The sequence below is a fragment of the Pimephales promelas genome, chromosome 25, assembly GCF_988280905.1.
Source record: "Pimephales promelas chromosome 25, fPimPro1.hap1.1, whole genome shotgun sequence".
Lineage (NCBI taxonomy): Eukaryota > Metazoa > Chordata > Actinopteri > Cypriniformes > Leuciscidae > Pimephales > Pimephales promelas.
In genome coordinates, this window is record NC_142793.1 from 2,263,629 (window position 1) to 2,286,149 (window position 22,521).

At 38.9% G+C, this 22,521-nt stretch overlaps 2 protein-coding genes across 3 annotated transcripts in view; one reads left to right on the top strand and one right to left on the bottom strand.

Moving 5' to 3' along the window:
• Positions 1 to 17,889, top strand: part of mafb (MAF bZIP transcription factor b) — a 128,267-nt gene extending 110,378 nt beyond the window's left edge. The window contains exon 3 of the mRNA XM_039656696.2: positions 11,668 to 17,889. The gene's annotated coding sequence lies outside the window, so the exon portion shown is untranslated. The remainder of the gene's footprint in view (positions 1 to 11,667) is intronic.
• The window catches only part of wwox (WW domain containing oxidoreductase), a 268,954-nt gene continuing 258,226 nt past the window's right edge, over positions 11,794 to 22,521 (bottom strand). For both annotated transcript variants that reach the window (XM_089127979.1, XM_089127980.1), the window contains one exon: positions 11,794 to 12,914. In XM_089127979.1, coding sequence (XP_088984105.1) covers positions 12,714 to 12,914 — 201 coding nt within the window. In that variant the 3' untranslated portion in view covers positions 11,794 to 12,713. The remainder of the gene's footprint in view (positions 12,915 to 22,521) is intronic.

Consider the following 22,521-nt stretch of genomic DNA (forward strand, 5'->3'; position numbering starts at 1 on the left):
AGAAACGCTGATGTCCACTGTTTGCATCTACATTAATATACTTACTGTAGCGCGCCGTCAACAGAATGATCATACGGCTTATTAGTGGAATATGTTTTGGATGAATTATATATCAAAAGCATGAGGAAGGGGGGGGGTGTTGCGGAGATGACCAGTACATGGGTGGATGCATCATTCATGTGAATATTTAACGAAACATCGAGCCTTATTGTGCAAGATTCATCCATGCATGTTATTTAGAAGAAATATATATATTTGATTTGGTAACTTTTGAAACTTGGCTCAGAAACTTTTAGTTTTTGCTGACGTCAAAATCTAAATGGATTCAATCAAGTCCCATTCACTCCGAAAGTAAAAAAGTTGAGCGCAACATTTCAACAGCTGGCAAACAAATCCAAGCAAACACATATGCTTCTAATTTATCACAAAAATCAATTGTATCGCAATTTGTCATCAGTGCTGATTAATTACGTGCACACTGTAATCCATTACTGCATTCAAACTACATGAAAAATGTAGTCAGTTACATCATCTATTACATTACACTTTTAAGGAAATGTAATCGGATTACTTTTGGATTACTCATTTATCACATGAATTTGAATAGAATAATCGTGCAGCATATTCATTTAAATATCGTAAAGTGATGACAGGAAAATAATCCAACAAATGCTATCTCTGTAGTGCAATATAAATTAAGCTGACTTGACTTGAAAAGCTAATAATTAATCAAATCTTAAATTAAAAGAAAAAATATTTAAAAATAAAAACAATAACTATAAAATATAACACTTGTTTATGAAAACTTTCCGAACAAATAAGCAATAGTTTTTTTTCTTAGAAAAGAAAATTTAAATGATGAAATTAGTTATTAAAAAAAATAGGATAATCAATAAAATATATTGTGAATATTAAATACGTAATTTAAATAAGAATAAGATATTTAAATAAGATATTTTGTGAATATTAAATAAGTGATCTTATAATCAATAAAAAAATAACGGTAGATTACGAGATTCTTATAATGTAATATAATCCGATTAGAAGATTAGATTTAATTTTAGGAATCCGATTATTTAATCATGTTAGTCATTATCGTTCTATTGCCAGACAACTGTTACTTAGTACTTGTTTATTGAAATTACAGTATATTTATTTAAAAATAAATTCTATTATAGTGTTCTAATAACATTATATTATTAGAATCTATAGTAACATTATATTATAACATTATATTATTAGAATATTAGAATCATGATTCCTCATGATTAGTTTGTTATTTACAGGAGATGAACATGAGGATGAATGATTAACGGCTCAAACTTATCGACAGACATCATTAAATAATCCAGAAACCAGCCGCGAGATGGACCAGCTCAGGTCTCAGAGACTGGGATATGCATGCGTTCGCTGTTGTTCTTCTGTGGAGACGTTTCGCAGAACGTTCACGCTGCTCTCTTCACTCAAGGGAAGTGGATGGGGACCAAAGCAACAACAAAATACACAAAACTATGATGAAAGCAGTCTATATGACTCATGAGCAAGTCTCTAAACTCATTTGATCGCTTTGTGTGAGGAACGAACTGAAATTCACACATTCAAAGCGTTGTAAAACCAGTGCTGTTCTGTTTCTCAAACAAAGCTTTGAAATATAATGCAATTCTTCTGTGTTTGCTTTCACTTCATTGTATGGAGAGGAACAGCTTAGACATTCTGCTCATTAGCCTACTTTTCTTCTGGAGAAATTGAAAGTTATACAGGTCTGGTGTGAAAATGACAACAGAATTCGTCTTTTTTTCTCTTCTTCTTCATTTAATTTACGCGTCACTGTTGGCAAATTCATATATGTAATATCTATTTTCTGGGGTGTACTGAATATCTCCTCATGAAACTGTATAGGACAACAGAAAAGACTATATAAAATGTACAACAATTTAAAAAAGCAACTCTGTAAATGCCTTTAAAAATAATTGTCTTTCACTCACCCGCACGTCAAGTATTCCAGCTATTAAACGGCTGCGTCTTTATGTGCTGTGACAAATCTATTTATGTAATACCTTTGATAGATATTGATTGTAACACTGCAGAAAGGAATAAAGAGAGAAAAATGAGCTTGAAGAGAGAAGATGGCGGCTGCTAACTCAAGATCTACAGAGAGGCAGGTGACGGAGAGAGAAACACTGAACACACACACGCTTTTCCAGCTCATATTCTGCACTTTAATAGCGTAGATCTCTCCGAGCCCGACGGTCGAACAGTGTTTCTCAGCTCTTCACACCATCCGTGGGTTCAACACCATCACTCTCAATTATACACCATTAAATAGTTTAGAGCTCGGCATAAATACAAAAATTTATATTCATAAAATGTTGTAAGATTTTACTACAGGATTTTCCACCTCATGCTTCCGAGACTGGAGGAATTCAGGTGTGAATTAAAATAATAAATATATGTATTTATATTTAATAAAAAAATAAAAACATCTCTTACGTCATCTTGGGTTTTGCTGAGACCCCTCGTGGAGTGGAGTTTGAGAAAATAATTAAAAAGTATTTGTATATTTAATAACTAAAATTACTGTTCAATAAATAAATAAATAAAAGCTGTGTAAAAAGTAATAGAGACTGCTTTTAAACAACAACAATATATATATATATATATGGAGTCGATGAACGCCTCAAATCTTCTCAGTCCTAAAGCTCGTCCCGTCGACGTCTCCCGTCGAGTTAATATTATTTTACATATGCATATGATCACAGGTGACATCGCTTGTTTCTGCGGGTTCTTCACCTGTGTTTTGATCAGGAGATTCTGTACTCTTTCCAAATGTGTGATAGCGCCCCCTAGAGTACACTGTAAGATTTGTTATCACAACATATTTTCTTTTGTCAAATCAACTTAAATAATTTATTTAGTTGAGATAACTTATTATTTTGAGTTTCTGATGATCAAATTAATCTCCTTCATTGTATTAACTCACTTTTTCCAGTTCAATCAACTTAAAATTTGAAAATTTGTAAATCACTGACACACGGGCCTCTGGGCAAACGCGTGCCTGCGATACTCTACGCCACATGTTCAAGTTTACACACGTTTAATATTCAATATCCAAGAACAGCCCGGGTCATGTTTCACCCCAAAATCAAAAACAACAAACACATTTTGCATTAAGAAAACCAAGCCTAGTTTTAGGATCATTAGGTATATTTACCCTCCAAAATCCCACTGTTAAATTAGTAATAATCACAAAAAAAATTTCTTTTGTCAAATCAACTTAAATAATTTATTTAGTTCAGATAACATATAATTTTGAGTTTCTGATGGTTAAATCAATATCTTCATTGGATTAACTCACTTTTTCTAGTTCAATCAACTTAAAATTTGAAGGGAAACTTACTTTTTTAAGTTAAATCAACAATATTTTTTTACAGTGTATAACAGTGGGAACACAAAAGACAGAAACTTACCTCAATGGCGAGAAAAGAGTTGAACTGAGATCTGCCGTCATTTACAACATCTTTTCACTTCAAAAGTGTGTAATATAGTTTTTCATCAAAGTCAAAACTGTGCAAGTGTGGATCTGGTCTGTTTATATGCTAAACAAAATCAAGTGTAGGAGAAAGGAAAAAAGCTAAGTTAACAAGTGATTTCATTTATTTATTGATTGATCACGACGTAGTGACCAGGTGAGACCAGAACAACACTGTGTGTGTGTGTGTGTGTGAGAGAGAGAGAGAGAGCTGGTGCTAAGACGGCTCAGTACTAGTTCTTTTCAGGTGTGTGTGTGAGAGAGAGAGAGCGAGAGGTGGCGTTCAGACGGCTCGGTCCTGGTTCTTCTCAGGTGTGTGTGTGTGTGTGACCTTGGAGTGGCGGCAGTGCTTAAACAGTGTGTCAGCGAGTGTGTTGAAGCGTGTCTGTGCCGATTATGAATGTTTCATTACTGCCACCTCAGCCTTTAGCTGTGAGCTTTCCACTAAAGCACACTGACAAATCCTCTTTCTTCTGGCCTTCTTTACCTCCGCTCGCTCTATCTCTCCTCCACTTCCTTTCTCTGCACTCGCTCGCTTTCTGGTACTCTGGTATTTTTCTCTGCGCAGTTTTTCCTCTCTCTCTCTCTCTCTCTCTCTCTCTGATGAATCTCCAGACAGCGGGGAATAATTGTAGTTGGGGCCGAGCGCTCGTTTTTCTCTTTGTTTGAAAGGCATGACAGGTCCGACTTCTCCTCTGGTCTCTCGCCCTCCCTCCCTCCCTCCCTTCCTCACGCACAAAGAGCCAACAAAATAAGTCAAGGTTTACAAGGTCAACTCGTCTCGCGCTAAGCAGAGCTTTCTCACCGGCAGTATTTCGACTAAAACGTCAGGAGACGGCGGAGATAAATTTGGAAAAATGTCCCCGTGCTTTACTCTGATTTCTGCCGCTTGAAATTCTCCTCTGAATGAATACGAGAGCTTGTTATCTTATTGTCTTATAATAGCAGGCGAGTGTTGGCGCACTTCATCATGCCCTGGCCTGTTGAGTGTGTGAAAGTGTGTCGCACACAGAGGAACGAGAGGGCCACGGCAGATTAGGATCTGCTCTCTCGGGTGTGTTGAAACTCTCCCCGAGTTTCTTTGACGGCAGAAACCGCTTGCGTGAGTCCTTTGATATAAAACTCAGCTTGTGCCTTGAGTGAACAAAAGGAAAACGGGTCTTTAATGCAGTTGTGTCATTTGAAATAGAAATGCAGATTATAAGGGAATTGTCATAAAATGAGTTCAAATGGGGAACAAATCTTCCGCTTTTTGGCCTGATGTTTTGATCTTGGCAGTGAGGAAAAGAGCAGCGTGAACGTTCTACTAAACGTCTCCTTTTAAAATGACACGAGTACACTCTAAAAAATGCTGGGTTGTTTTAACCCAATTTTGGGTCAAATATGGACAAACCTGAAATGTTGGGTTAAAAATGTAATGTAAAAATTTAACCCAACGGCTGGGTTAGTCCATATTTGACCCAAAGTTGGGTTAAAACAACCCAGCATTTTTTAGAGTGTACATTTCATTTTCACAGCGAACTAGTTTCCCGGACTAATCGTAGCGAGCGGTTTCCATTACTTTAAATCTCACCCACAACTTTGCAAGAAAATAGATTTCCTTACTAAACAGAATACAGAAACAGCCTCCGAAAGAAATGCGTTATCTAGTCATAAACTTCTCTCGCAGTCAGCTACTGGATTTCATAAAACCAACATTGACTTTATAACGGCTCTTAATAAATATTGACCTACATTTTAATCACATGCTAATCTCGAGCGCCGGAGAGGTGACAGTTTATGGATGGCCGTGGATCATAAATTTTCCAGGTCGCATCTCTCTATCGAGTGTATCTGTTCCTCCGAGAGCCGTACGATTGATCATATTCATTAAAAATATCTACACACTTTGGCATTTCACAGCCCACTAAGCCTGCGCAAGTTTAAGAATACGATGTAATTATTCTCCTAAAGCCAATATTAATTTCAATGGAATAATAAACTACTTGGATTAAGAGATTGATGTATTGTGCTTGTTTGTGTTTTAAACTGGGGTCTCAGACCCCACTGTCAAAAAATATTGTTGGTTTAACTTAAAAAATGAAGTAACCTGGTTGACTTAAAATTTTAAGTTGATTGAACTGGAAAAAGTGAGTTAATACAATGAAGGAGAATGATTTAATCATCAGAAACTTAAAATATTATGTTATCTGAACTAAATAAATTATTTAAGTTCATTTGACAAAAGAAAAAACGTTGTGATTACTAATCATGAAAATATTTTTTTTTACAGTATAGAGGGGCAAATTTGAGGTTTTTAACAGCAAATTATAAAGAAATCTGCTTGGTTTTGTGAAAACGAGAGATTTAAAAAAACAATAATATATAATCTAATATATTGGATGGATTATAAAAAAAATATTGTTGGTTTAACTTAAAAAAGTAGGTAACCTGGTTGCCTTAAAATTTTAAGTTGATTGAACTGGAAAAAGTGAGTTAATACAATGAAGGAGACTGATTTAATCATCAGAAACTCAAAATAATAAGTTATCTCAACTAAATAAATTATTATAAAATTGATTTGACAAAATAAAATATGTTGTGATAACAAATCATGAAAATATTTTTTTACAGTGTACTTTGTGGATTTTTTTATCTCATATTTTACTGTAAAAATATTAAAAAGTAAGTAACCTGGTTGCCTTAAAAGTTTAAGTTAATTGAATTTGAAAAATTGAGTTAATAAAATGAAGGAGATTGATTTAATCACCAGAAACTCAAAATTATATGTTATCTGAACTAACTAAATAAATTAAGTTGATTTGACAAAAGAAAAAATGTTGTGATTTCTAATCATGAAAAGATTTTTTTTTTTTTTACAGTGTAGAGGGGCAAATTTAACAGCAAATTATAAAGAAATCTACTTGGTTTTGTGAAAATGAGAGATAAAAAAACAATACTATATAATCCAATACTTTGTGGAATTTTTTTTTTATATCTCATATATCGTTGGTTTAACTTAAAAAAAGTAAGTAACCTGGTTGCCTTTCAATGAACATTTTAAGTTAATTGAAATTGAAAAAATGAGTTTTCCAGAAACTTTGACCAGAAACTCAAAATAGTATACATAAATTATTTAAGTTGATTTGACAAAAGAAAAAAATGTTGTGATCATGTAAACATTTACAGTGTAGAGCTAAATTACTCATTTAATAATATGATCTATGACACCTTTAATGTATTATTTAATTTGGATTGCCTTTATAAAAGCACACTACTTTTTCCACACGCAGTATAAAAGCATTTAAAAGCCCTGCAATAGATTAGAATAGTTTTATTGCATCAGCACATTTTGTCTAGTTAAATGTTCACTGCACTTCCCCATCTATGTTCATTTTGCATAAATAGGTTACTGAAATTGTTTCCAAAACACTAAAATCATATTCTTTGTATATTTTTAGCAGCATTAATTCTCCATATTCACCAATAGCCAGCTGTCTCAAAGCTCTACTGCGCTATTAAAATCATGTTTCACCGCAACCCAGGCGTTTCCACAAACCTGCATCCATGCCACCGCTGAGCATTGTTTAAAGCCATGGGGTATTGTGGAATAGAATGAGGTCGACCAATCTTTTCAAAACTAATTATAATGTTTAAAAACCTAAACACCAGAAGCAATATTGGGCCAATAAAACGGAATTAAAAGCTCATTTCTGCGGGGTAATTGCACCACGCGGCGCTGATATTAAACACCTGGCATGTGGTACAGCTCTGTTTCCACAGATGCGGAGCGATCAGACCCGGTCAGAGATCAGGCACGCCGTCGCACACATCAGCTGCCGTGATGGCTTTGTTACAGGACATGATGTCATAATGCCTCTCTTCCTCCATTGGAACAGGCAGAGGGAACGGGAGAGTGATACAGATTGAGTGTGTCATCGTAAATGGGGGTAGATTAAGCGGATATATTGTGAGTGTTCAGGGAAAGGCTTTTGGTTACAGCCAGGGCTGTGCGTACAGGAAGTGATGCAGACGTATGCTGGGGTCAATGGGAGATCCGTTTACCTCTGAAAGTCACCTTTTGTCTTGCATCACTACACTGGCCTGTCCTGGAGGGGACCGTATAATGCTCATGGCCATATCAGTAACACCGAAGTTCTTTACATTACACTTTTGACTGCGGAAATCTGGGTATATATGCGTGTGTTCTTGCTGCACACAACCAGACAGTCATTTCAAACTAGACACACTAAAAAGTACCAAAGTAGATGATGTATTATGATATATAGCATGCTACTAAATGTTTATCATAATCATGGCATAGTACCAACCAAACAAGCACACAGAAAACATTATGGAATAGGTACTCGAAGAATGCGAAACATGTAAATAGCAGATTAATGTAAGGGGCGGGGGGGTATGTCATATAAAGATTATTCAAACTGGATTTGTGAGTTGGTGCACATACATTTTTGTTTCGAGGATCAAGGCCGGCCTTAGAAAAAAACGGCGCAGTTGTGCAGAAAGAAAAAGCATTGATTTACTATCTAATGACTCCAATACAATGATCAATTGAAGAAACCAGAAAAACATCCACTCATGAATCTTCCGCCGCCTCAGACACAAAGGTCTTCTTGGCTATTGAAGCAATTGAGATCATTCTTGCAGTCTCTCTCTAGGATTTGGGAAAAGGAAAGCTTGGATTTCACAATTTTTTGGCTTTAAAGGGAGGATAAGATCTTTTTTTTTGGTAGCCTTATCGTAGCCTGACCACACTCTTGATCAATCTCTGATGGGGGACTTATCGAAAGATACCTTGTAGATTCTCAACATATGGCTAGTTCCCCATTATATACGTCTTATATAGTCTAGTTTGGCAAATAAAAATGTATCTGTTTAATAACTAGTGTATCCATGTATCATTGGGGCACAACTCTGGGGGCAAAACTGTTGTTTTTGTTGTGTGCCAACCTATGCCTTGAGGAGAACAATATCACCAGCGTCTGTCTAGACCCAGCTGAGCATTTGCTTCTTCTGCTGGGGAGGCAGAAAAGGGTCATAAAACCCAAACGATTGCCACCCAGACTTCCCCGGGGGTAAAGAGGATGGAAACCAACACAGGGCCAACAGTTTTCCAGAAGACCTTGAGGCAGAAACCTCAGATGTCACGCCACCTGTGGCACACTGTCAACATCGTTTAGTGCATGTTATTATTGGGGTTTGTTTGTTCTCAGTGCATTTAAGACGCATTTAGAAAAGGTTTGTGTCCTTTTTGTAGGTCAGGGGATTGTCAATCTTTGCCAAGTGTTTAAGGCCTGCTTTGTGGGAATACGATACTTCTCTAAAACATGTAACCTTTGATAAATCAGCAGAGTGGAGAGATTGATAGACTTCAATGGTAAATGGACTGCATTTATATAGCGCTTTCATTGACCCAATGGCCACCAATGGTGGGCGGCAGTGGTTCACCATTGGCAGTGGCTTTTTCTGTTTGGAAGTGGTTCATGTGGGTTGTCTACAAACCGAAAGGTTGGTGGTTCAATCCTCGGTTCCACCTGACCAAGTGTCGAGGTGTCCATGAGCAAGACACTGCTCCCGACGAGCTGGATGGCGCCTTGGCTGACACCGCCGTCGGTGTATGAATGGGTGAATGTGGGGTAATATGCAAAGCGCTTTGGTGGCCATTAGGTCTATGAAAGACCTAATGACCTATGAAAGACCTAATGGAATGTGGCTACCCCACATTCACCCATTCACACACTGACGGCGGTGTCAGTCATACAAGGCGCCATCCAGCTCGTCGGGAGCAGCTGGGGTTAGGCGTCTGGCTCATGGACACCTCAACATTTGGTCAGGTGGAACCGGGGATTGAACCACCAACCTTCTGGTTTGTAGACAACCTACTTGAACCACTGAGCCACTTCCGCCCCAATGCAGAGATCAAGTGCAGATCTACCGCTCTTAGTAGATAGACACCAGGATAAGACTTCTGCCTTAGGGATAAGCCGTCGGTACCTTTATCCGTTTTAAATGTGCTTTAGTGCCAGAGAACAGTCACTAAACATAAAACCAGACAACGAGGATGTGGACTACAAGTATCCCTCTGGCTCCGGTGTCCCTGGAAAGGACTTGCGGAGTGGTACCCTTGTTGAGACTGTGCAACTGAAAGCTTTCCTATCTATGTTCAGACATTTGCAAACAATACCGTATGTGACACCTGGCTGGCCCAGAAACACTACATCTGTGTTCCCACTTTATCTCCCGTTATCCAGGACTGGGACGGTCCCACTGGTTCCCACACACACACACACACACAAATGCTTTAGTGCCACTTCAGGTTTACATGCCTCACATCATTAGCTATCCTCCCTCAATCTCAGACAAATAACAACCAGTCTCTCCTCTTCCTCCCCCCAACTCTCTTTCTCTCCCTCCACCGGGGGCCCATTCATTACACGGTGACACTTTTACTGCCTCTACCTCTCTACCTCTCTGGAGAGAACAGATAGAACAAGAAAGAAAGCGAGAACAGGGAAGAGACTGAGTGCAACCAGAAATAGAGCGCCGCCCCACCTCCAATCCCACACACGCTCAACTCCACAATACACAAGCTGTTTGTTTATGAGCAGCATATTTTCAGACAACCTCTTTTTCCCTTGGATGCACCATGGAAGACTGGGAACACCTCGTCCGTCTTTTGGTATCGTACCCCAATCCATGTGTGTGCAATTTCTGCATTGCATCATGGTCTCCTTATAGAGTGTGTGTGGGAGCAAACACAGATAGGCCACCTGCACGGAGAAGGGTACACTGTCTACATGTACATTACGCAACCCTGTTTGTGCAGGAGAGAATGTACTCTGAGCATTACACAACCAGCTCTTCAACTCACATGCTGGGAACTGATCAAGCTTATATTTTGTACAACTTTAGCATGTTTCGTTTGTGACGCACGTGTTGAAATGCCGTCTGGTTTTCTGCTGTGGAAAGACGCTCTTATCTATATTGATTTCACTGGCCGCACAAGCGTGAAAGGGCGGGACAGGTCTCTTTTATGATTGGTTTCTTGATGTGTCAATTACTCTGTTGGAGTGAGTAATGCATGTGACAGGCGGTTTGTTTATGGAGTTGTTCCGGGTCATGGTCAAAGCCTCACTAAACACACAGGCGAAGAAGGGTTCAGCTTATGTCACTCGGGGGAAACTCGCTCACCCCTGACTCACGATAGGAGACTTTCTTGGTTTAAATCCCTGGTGTAATATAAAAGACTCTTGCTATTTTAGTTTTTCCACAGTGTTCACCACTGAAAATAACAATTGCATGTAGTGTGTAAAACAGTGTCCACTGTAAGCTGTGTTTATTTTTCTTTTTAGGGCTGTGCAAAAATTAATTGCGATTAATCGCATCCCAAATAAAAGTCTGTGTTTACATAATATATTTGTGTGTGCTGTATATAATTATTTTGTATATATAAATACACACACATGCATGTATATATTTAAGAAAATGTGTTATTCATATATAAAATATTTAGATTATGTATTATTTATATATATATATACAGAATTTAAGCGCAAATAATTCTTAAATATATACATGCATGCATAGGTATTTATATAAACAAAATAATTATATACAGCACACACAATTATATTTTTATTTTGGATGCGATTAATCGCAATTAATTTTTGCACAGCCCTAGTTTTCTTTTTATTAATTTTGTTGAAACAAATTCTCAAAGCATATCTAAATCACTTCATTTTAAGATAATTGCTGTGATGTGTGTTTGATCAATAGCTGATTCAATCAATATTGATATTTAACTAACTTTTTAGTAGGTAGCAAAAAGTTGTAGAAAAAAAATGTCACACAGGGACTGACTAAAATCTGACTAAAATTAATAGATGAAACATATTTTTGAACTTGAAAATGAATCCGATTTCTCAGTGCTATTTTAAGGCCGAAAAAAATATACTGTAAGATGTAAATTTATATTTATAAGATTATATTTATAAGATGTGAAGAAGACAAAATATATTTTTTAATTGAAATTAATTATTCAAAATAAATAGCACTGAGAATTACTAATTTGCAGCTATGACTACATACAATCCTGTTTTTTGTATCAATTTTTAAATTGATTTTCTCTTTCGTTTCAGACAGTGTAACACTGGAACGCTTCTGGCTTAGGGTGACCCACGGCTCCTAGACTGCCACAAAGCACAACCTCTCCAAAATCCACCCCTGATGAAGACAACGATTAGGAGAAGGAAGATGACAGAGGATTGAGAGAAATCAGAAACCCTTTATCAACCTGAGTGCCATTCCTCAGCCTTACCCACAATCCCCTTCTACTGACTCTACCCTGATTTTACTGTCAGATGTCTCGCCAACAATGAAAAACAAATTAGGAAAGCCTTGAAACATCCCTGCATGTTTGATGATGCAATCCGGACAATAAAAGGAACTTCCACCAGATATCTCCACACCACATGGACTCAAACTCTTTCTGTGTCTCTACCACCGTCAGCCCTCCGGTTCTCGTACCAGATGCTGTTTTATTGTTCTTCGACATTAAGCCCAGCGTTTTATAAAAGATGGTGGGGAGGATCCAGCCAGATGGGGTCAAAACAGCAGCTTGTGTATATTGTGTACAGGATATCAATACAGGCTTATTCTTAGCAATGTGAGAACACCATGTTTGTAAATAGTTCACAAATTGTACATTTCCTGCATTATGTCTTTGTAGGTTACGCGGCCGTTACATTTATTCAACATTTTTATCTGTACAGACGTAAAGGTTGACATTGATCTCCGAGCAGATGAGTGTTTGTATGCCGTAAACATCCATTTAAACCACATAGACCCCTTATAAAGACGTTTCAAACATTATTGCTTGTTAAGGAGACATTTATAGAGTGATCTAGACCTAGTTAAAGCCTAATGCAGGATTGAGTGACTACGCCTTTGAGACACAATTGAATTGAATCTCTCGCTGTCTCCCTGCATCTCTTTATCAGCTGTAGAAGTCCCGGCCCGTGTGGTTCTAGTTTCCGATTCTCAGATAACCTCCGGGCTTGCTCGCCAACATCCTTGTACAGTCTAGAATTGCATCTTCTCATCGTTTTTGCCCCTTCAATCAATGATTACCCAATGCCTGAATCCTCCACGTAGCCGTTGCGTCCGTGTAGGCGACCCCGCGGGGTCACATGGTCCGGACACCTGAGGGGGGTGTGGATCTCTCCTGGATGAGCCTCTCGCTGAGTTCCCACAGGCTCAGGGCGGCGGCGGTGTCCTGGGCCTGCGGAGAGGGCAAGCAGCGGAAGCAGTTGTTGAAGTACATCCCTCCGATTCCCTCCAGCTCCGGAGCCACGGCGCAGTACACCGTAGTGGCCGCGCCCTGTTGCTGTGGAAACAGAAACAAAAACATCAGAATAAACTGAAGCAGTGTGAGCAAACTTGCCGGCTAAAGACTTTTGCGACTGGGACGCGGCAATACCAAAGACACCTCTAACCATCTGAGACTTGCTCCCCCCCCCCTCCCCCGCCGGTCCAGAAGACACCATGGGACAGACTGTGGGCTTGTTCAATTGGAGTTCCTGTTGTACTTGTACAATGGTTGTCAACAATCTGCATGCTGTCATATAGGTACCTGCCAAATACTAGTCTAGAAACCACCAAGATGAGCTGGTTAATGGTGTTCAATTCTGGCGAGTTTTATAAAAGCTTTGAAGCCGGACTCAATCCTCGCGCTGTCTGAATCCACTCAAAGGTTAGCAGGAAAACCGCGGAGAACAATAGCAATGACATGCACTACTCCATAAGTAGGAAAAACAGGATATAATATCTCAGAAACTTGAACTGAGAAGCACTCAAGTGGCAGGTTTATTGTATATCTCTTGTACACCTGCCAAGAATCACAGACAATGATCAACACACACAAACCGTATAGTTGTAGATACTGTACATAGCAGAAAGGCAGCGCTTTGGGGAAGTCTTGTAAAGATGACTGTGGGGCAGCCTGCCAAAACTGTCCATTCATCTCATGTCAAAGGGATTTCTGGATGTCACTGAGTCAATTGGGACTTTCTGTCACTGCTGGAGAAGGCGTCACACACACACACATTTAAATCTTAAAAAAGGGATCCAGCACAAAGATATCAAATTGAAAGACACTAAGACAGGTTGGAGACACACAACCCAAATCCCAGTATCCTCTGTAGCGCATACAGGGGCCGTTCGCACTGACAGCGGTTCACAGCAAACAAAGCAACTGGAAGTCGTTCGTTTTCAATGAGATTTGTCAATCTTAGGAGACAAAAGTGACACAGACCATTTGGCGAGTTCAAATTTGGTGACGGTGATCGTTTTCAGTGTAAGTAAGGAAGCGATTGCTGGAATCATTTTTCCAAGAGGTGTGTGAATTTAAAGTGTGTTATTAGCACCAAACTAGCTTTCTGTTGTTAGCTTCTTCTTTAATTAGCTTTAATAGTTTAGGATTGTCTTGGTGTTCAGCCAGGGTCTAAAAGCCAGTCTGTCAATTCCATCCTCATACCCTAACGTTAAAAAAAACCCATCAAAATCAGTCGTTCGCATCTGAAACACAACATGTACGCCCCCCGGTCAAGCCTCTTTTAGGGTTTATTTGGTTTGTGCCCTCGGGTTTGATTGTTTACACCAAAACAAATGACTCTTCACGTCTCACAGATGCTCTGCACTTTTCCGCACGGCTGATCAGAGTCTAATTGTTGGGGACGGTCGGCTATCCCGGGTGTTTCAACTGGCTGAAGAAAAACATGTCAGACAGAATTAGAGCCGACGTGCGGTTCAAACGTTTCCAGACTGGTTTTTTATGTCCCTCCTCTGCGCTACTTCACACACGACTTCTGCGGGAAGTTAACTTCTGTGAGACGCACATGAAATGGACGGACGCTTTATCTTCAAATAGTGCAGGAGCGTCTCAGATCTGAAAAAAAAGCGCAGGCCAACGTTTAGGAGATCGCCTGGCAGACGTTTACACCGATGGCCAACTCTTTAAACAGAACGCAAACACACACGAGCGCAACAGTACAAAGACATTGGCTCGTTTAAGGAGCCAAATCAACAGCTGTAGCTCAAGCTGGCAAAGACTGCGACAGAACGCTTGTTAGAAACACACACACACACACACAAACTTGCAGGAAGAAAGCCAAGGCTGTAGTCAGATATTCAGTGCGCTCATCCCCATTTAACTCTAGTTTGTGTGTTTTTCTGTGTGTGTGTGTGTGTCGGGCCGAGCGTCTTTTGAAGTACACAGATGCTGCATGTTGCTTTGGTTAGTGCGGCAATAAACATGACATCAAAAGGATGGATCTTTCCGGAGTCTTACCTGCTTGTGCAGTGATAAGTTAATACATATTTGAAGCTGGGAATATGAAAGGACAGAAAAATGTCACTCAAGCCCTCTAGCGAACCCTACGCGGCGAGTCAATATGCAAAGATGCACTGCTCTTGTAATTGCATTTAACGTCGTTACATGCACAAAAAAAAGAGTTTGCACTCGTTCAAAGCTGTGTGAAAATATTTCCCTGGCTATTAAGGTGATGTTCTGATTGAGCAAATTACCCAAAATGCCTCGTAGCTTTCGATTAGCTCGTTAGGAATAACAAATGTGCTCTGAAATCCAAACCCGGGATATAGATTTTCATAATGCCCCAATATTTTACAACTTCAAAGCTAAAGCTGAAACAAACTTTTTATTTTAGCCAACAAAAACAGCCTGATGTGGTTTAGCTGGTCTCGCATCTGGTTTACCACTGAATACCAGCTTGGTGTCTGGCAAAAAACCTCAGGCTAGTTCAAGAAGGGGTTTTCTCTTAAAAAAAACGTCATGTTCTTCACGTGTCCTTGTTGTCGCCTCACCTTGATTAGAATACAGTGCCCGACAGCTCAAAGTTAACGCTAATACACTCCTCTCAAGCTCTATTGCATCACGCTACTTGGCTCTGCTAATGCCTTCTGTAATGACACACTGTGAAGACTAGCGTGACTGAGATTACCAGCGCTAATGGATGTGGAGTGCGATTTCAGCGCTGGCTAGCGCGCTGCCGTCCCTTAGCCAAACAATGGGCTGAGATGAACACGAAGCCACATCCAAATGCGCTTTAGCCCATTTCCAAAGTCTTCCTAGCGGATGTGAGATGCAAGGAGAACACATGGTTAAATCCCAGCAGCCCCATTTAAGAGCCGCCAACTGAAACAGAGCTAGCGGTTAGCTTAGGAGACTATTACAGTAATCGCCATCTGAATTACAGCCCGACTCGGATATGCTCGCCATACCGTCGGCTTGATTGTTCAGTTGGGGTTTAGTACATGTGCTTTATTAGAACTTTGAATACATTCCCATCAAGCTCTCTCAGATGCACCTCCACTAAATATAGATCTGCGATTGATCCATCGAGGCTGTAGACTGGAACACCGTTTCCTTTATCCGTCAGCAGTGGGACAATAATAGGGTTTCTAACCATGAGCCTCCCGCTTTGGTGTATTTAGCGGTGGGAGATTGGATTGTCAGACTGAATAAGAGAACATGGATCTTATTGCCGTTATGCCGAAGCTCCCGGCGCTTGACCCTCACGGCCCTTTTGGACCGATGATAAAACGCATTAGATAGCGATCAGTTAAAGCAGGGCTTCTGGTTCAGGACCCAAGACTTTAGTGACATCCCAACTGTGTGTCGTACAAAATGTGTGTTTGTTCCATGTTTTTTCCAAAGATGGGGATGAGGTATGTTGGGTTTTTTCTAAGTGATCCATGAATTAATTGGACACGTGACATTTGACGGCAATATCAAAAGACAAGCAACTGATAAACACGATGCTAACTATGCACAATTATATAGTTAGCATTGCTGTTCTGGATTTGGGCAACAACCTGAAGTATTCAATACCTAAATGAACCATATCAGAACGGTTCGATCATTCTTGCAGCAATACTGACAACCAAAGCAGAGACAAACAAAGAGCAACACATGCATCCTCTTTTAAATATAAAGCAAGAAACAAAGGCCAGAAATGGACACAAGATACTTCCATTATCTCAGAAGTCCTGCAATAAGAAATAACGTCTTCCTGTATTCAAAGGCAATGTTCAATATGAAACCTCACGCAGACAGATCCAAATAAGTAGTTTTGTTCAGCAATAACTAATGGAGATGATATCATAAAACAATAGGACTTTTCCTTGCTTGGTTTTGTGATGGGAAGCCCCGCCCATCGTCAAATCTCATTGGTCTAAAAACCTGCTCCGCATAATTGTATATTTAACATGGAAAATGTTCATAGTGTCTGGTTAGAGTGTAGTGTAAGCGTGCTTCTTTTGATAAACGCGTGTTTCATGTTCCCTACGACGTCTTTGCTCGCTCACCCCTGGTGATTAGTGTACAAATCGTGACTCGACTCCTCTTTTACCATCAGTATTAAAGTCCAGAGCCGGCTGAGGGTTTCCAGTTGGCAGACGTTAGTAACCGGGCGTGAACCTTCTCCCATGTACTGTAGTTTCTCCAACACACACACACACACACACACACACACTCACTCCCAGTATCGGGAGCATCAGGATCTGATCACCTCAGTAATATCCCTCTGTTGTTGAACTGCATGCACTAAGTAGAAGACATTGTCGTGAGAGATCGTCCTCCTCCGCTGTGTTGTACATACATCTGTAAATATCCAACAGCTATGCATGCTGACACTCTAGCAATTGTTTCAGGTACTTTTATAATCAAAATCGCATATGGCATGTGCTAAAAAAAAACTGAATTAAGAAAAAAAACGATTGGTCGAATAAACATGATCTCATAAACGGATGTGAGAAATTGTGCTTTTTATTTGATTATTTGGGTATAAGCGGTTTGATCTGGCTGTCATTCCCACTGTTTTTCCCATGTTTCTTGTTATCCTTCAGACGTTTGTGTACGAGGGTTGAGGCAAACACATTATCGTCAGGATGGACCTACATTTCAAAACCAAACCTCATATGCTCAGAACCTTCATAATTATGTGTATTTTATTGGTATTTATTGTCAGTTATGAAGTGTATCCTGGTTTCCTGACTGTAACAGCCAAACGCAAGGCTGGTTGTGTGTGTCGCAGGTCATGGCCATGCAGTGGTGGACGTGAGTATTGCGCTCAGCTTTGCCTCAGCCCTATGCAATCCCCTGTACATTACAACAAACCCAGAGACTATTCTACGAAGGAGATCATGGATCCGGTGGAGGAAGAGCGACTGGTTTTTTAGGAATGTTTATTTGCAATTCATGACCACCATGATAGTTGCAGGTGTCTGATTTTTAATCTGTGCTAAAGATATTTTAAATTTAATAAATAATCATTGTAACAAGATGTTTAGTGTTTCGGTTCTTTGCCATTAATTGGCGTGTGTTTTCCAATTAGGAATGTTCAGCAAAGTTCGATCTGATAGTGACTCTTCATCAATGTGCCACGTAATTATTTCCCATAGTTCAACACTAAAATTGACAATAGACGGCAATCTTTTGGCCGTCTGCCAGGAGGAGTAATTCCCCTCAAACCCTCTGTGGAGGAGCATTGCCGTGACAGACCTGGCCCTCTCCGAGACACGGGACTGATTACTGTCCCGATACTTTACAAACAATTACGCCACATTTCCGAACTGTGCTTTAACCCTCAAACCGTATTCACTTTATAGCCCTTAATCCTGTAATTGTGGACGAATGTGGGCACAGAGGACTCAGGTGTGATCCTAAGTTTTATTTATTATAAATGTTATATCACTGTCTTTGATAAAGTTTTGTATATCCATTTAGGGTGTTTTTTTATTTTATTTTGTTTTATTTATTTACTTCAAAATGTACCATATTTTCTATGTAAATTATGCTTATTTTTATGTGTTTTAATTTTTTTAACTACATTAAAATATCATTCCAATAAGTTCTTAGAGCTAAGTGACTGTCACCTGGTGTCTTATTTTGGCTTATCTTAGAATACTCTAAATTACAGTTCATTTCTATGGGTGCCCATTTTTGACCCAAATGCCAGATTAAGGAGGGTTTTTTTTTCACCCACTTAACATTGTAGAATTGAGTCAAAAAAATTGTGTGTGTTCAGGAGGCAAACTTAGGAAAAGTAGCCAAGTCTTGTACCGCTCAGATCAAGGGAAGTATTTTTTAAAAATAAATCAAAACTATTTTGCCCACATTTATACAGAATTTTAGGGTTAAAACAATTAGATGCAACTTCAAACACACAGGAAGCGACATTAGCAGGTCAGTTATATATTTCCTTGTCCTTATTATTTACACAAATTGTAATAACCCTGTTGTTACATAGTAAAAAAATATATATTTTTTTTTACCAGTTCACCAAACCTTTTAATTATAGCTTAAATTACAATTTTGGCATAAATTATGTTTACATTTTAATTATTACACATGTACTTCCTTTCATTTTTTATTTTGTAGATTTAATGAAAAGGCTAGAAAATAATCTAGAAAATAATATAATTTATTTATTAAAAAGCTATGTTGTGGTGCAAAGTTATATAAGACCTTTAGCCTAAATGTATGTTAATAAAAGAAAAAGACAAAGAAAAGATCTATATTATACATGTTATATAATATATATAATACATGTTGTATATATATATATATATATATATCATGAAAAATGAAATTAATTTAAATTAAAAATATATAAATAAAATGTAAAAATAAAGTAAAATTACATTAGAGTGCAGATTGCTATACTTGATACTAGAAGCTCAATTAAATAAAATTAAAAAAATAAAATAAATTATTAAACAAAATAAAACTACATTAGAGTGCGGGCTGTTATATTAACCAAGTGCACTGTAAATATTTATATAGTTTCAGTTTAATATAATTTAGGTTGAAGGCAGGAACTGAACTCAGCTTCTAGTGGAAATAAAGCAGTGGATATTATACTTGCTTTATTAAAACAACATTTTGTGTGGAAAAGAGCAGATCTTGAGTTTCCAACAGTACCTCCTCAATCCAAACGACACATCTCTATCCCAAAACACCCAACATTGAGTTTCCCCCCATTCATCTCTCTCTCTCTCTCTCCATCTGTTTTTCTCTCTTTGTGTTTACCTTAGCATTCAGTGTCTCTCTCTCTCGGAGCCGACAGCTCATCTGAGCGTGCTCTGGCCAGCTGTGAGCGGGACACTGGGTAAAGAGTCAACAGAGCCACTGCCATTCTCTCTGCCCAATGAACCGCCGGAGAGAGGATTTACACCACAAAACACACTCCACAAACTCTCAGCACACACACCTCTGCGGCCCGTGGCCCGAAAAACACAGGAATAATGGCCCTTTCAGAGCGCGGGGGCTGGATTAAACCATCGCTCTCTCTCTAATGTACACAGCGGTGGAGCAAACGCACGGACGGGCAGACAACATCTAGACAGGACGACACCTGGAGGTCAAGGCAAAATGGAGGTCAGACCACAATATTCCACCAATCTGAGTCAGACCCAGTGTGTGTGACGTCACCGTCGGCTAGAGTGATGCGGTCACACACACGGGAAAGAGCTTTGAGATCGACTGAATAACTACATTTGACGTGTGTATTTTTACAGAGAAGCAAATGAATAAATATAAACAACTGGACTTTGCCTCCGTGTCATTATGCTGAATTATGGGGTGAAATCACAACTAAATATTACCAAACCAAACTTTACTGTTTTTAAATGAACACTGACAGAAAACTACACCAGTTTTAGGGCTGGACGATATGATGATGTATAAAACACTGATATAGTGATCACATCGTGATTGTATTTATATGAAGCGTTCACATGCAAAAGTGCTTTGTGTTTCCCGGCGTGTAAATCAGCCTCATATAAATCAGGAAACATGATTCCTGTTGCATGTCGAGATCCACGATCACTGGATGCTTCAGTTTAAACTGATAATGGTTTGTTTTCTCAGTCCAGTCCCTCCTTCTGCCAGCACACGTTCTGTTACGTTTAGACCCTAAAACACATAATACAATGTGTAATTCAAAATCCAAGACAGACACCTGAACGTATGATGAGGAGGAGACGCAGAGCGAACCGCTCAGAACCGACTGATGATACAAGGAGAACGATGGAAACTGGACATCTCTCTCTCTCTCTCTCTCTCTCTCAGTGAATGAGGCTTGATGATTACACTCTCGTATTCTTTTGTCAGGGCCATAAGGTAGCAGGACCTTGCCCCGCCACACGCATTAAATCCTATTAAAAGCGCCTTCATTACGGCGAGGCCTGTGTGTAATGGAATGGGGAAAGGCGCCCTCGTTCTCCCCCGAGTCTCGTTCTCCTGATGCCGGAGCCCATTCCCACAAACCCATTCTCACTCTCTCCGGGCGAGTAATAACACTGGCGCTGGCGAGGTGCGCACACTGATCATATTTCAGTGAAAGTATTCCGTAAACCACAACATTTATTAATATCGAATCAGATAAATGTAAATGTTTTACATGGAACGCAAATAATTGAACATACGATGACAGTCAATGGGCGTTTCCGCAACTGGTTAAACTATAAAAAACGTCATTGCGACTTTTTCTCAGAATTGCATGTTTATATCTCACATTTCTGACTTTATTTCACACAATCGGGAGACATAAACTCATAATTGCATGATATGAAGCCTTTTTATCACGCAATTATGACTTTATTTATCAGAATTTTGAAATTTATAGTCACAATGACCTTCTGAATGTGTAAATGACATCAATAATGTTTTAACTGTGGGATGTCCTCTCTCAACCGGCGTATGCAAACAAACTAGAACCCCGGAGTGACCTTTGACCCCTCACTCTTTTTTGATAAACAAATGAGTGCTGTTATTAGAAGAAGCTTTTTCCATTTAAGTTCTACTGCGTAATTGAACAATCTCTTTCAAGCTGAGATGTAGAAGTTCATGCATTTGTGACGTCACGATTGGACTATTGCGACTCTCCTCAATCTTCTCTGACTGGGTCTAGAAAGAGGGATCATATTTCTCCTGGTTCAGCATCCCTTCACTGGCTTCCCATTAAGTTCACAGTTGATTTAAGATCCTTTTGTTTGTATATGTGTGTTAGTGATGTTCAGTGTTGGGAGTAACGCATTACAAAAGTAATACATTACAGTAACATATTACTTTTTGCTGTAACGCAGTAGTGTAAGGCATTACTAATCAATTTTCAGTAATATTTTACTCGTTACATGTTTAGTGAGGCTTGTATTACAGTGTATTGTCTGCTTTTACTTCTTAAAGGCAACAGACTATGTGAAAGTTTAAAATCAGTCTTTTAGTGCCAGTTCAGTGCGGTCACGTCTGTAACATTGTTTTTTCCTCATAAATGAACACGAAAACTAAAATAAAATGAATATTTTAAGTTCTATGGAGACTGGAGAGCCAATTACACTTAATTGCGCAGTGTAATTACAATTATTTTTTTTGTCACGCATGAATGTGTGTCTTTTCCCTAATAATAAAAATAAAACATAGACTGATATTTGTCTAATGTCTGGAGTCCTTTAAGGAAATAGCCTATATACGTTTCAATACATGAATTTTCTGAGAATTTTTATTTGTCATGTCCATAATGCTGGACTTCCCCAATTTTAAATAATTTATCCTCAAATAGTTTTTTGGTGTAGGTCTACGTATTTTATAATGTTAACTTCAAATAATACTAATAGCCTAATTTAAAGAAGGCAGCATTGGATATGGACAGTAAGGAGAATAACGCTGGAGTTGGAAGAGGTGTGTCGCGATTCTGTAGGTTTGTGGATGTGGCGAATCGCGATTTCGGTTTCATATTGCATATCGTTACAGCCCGAAAGTTAAGTTCTACTTAGTTATTTTGGTGAAAGTAACTCAAAAGTAATACATGAGTAATGTAACGCATTACAATTCTGGGACAGTAATATTGTAAGGTAATGAATTACTTTTAAATAACAGTAACAAGTAATACCTAATGTATTACAGTTTGGAAGTA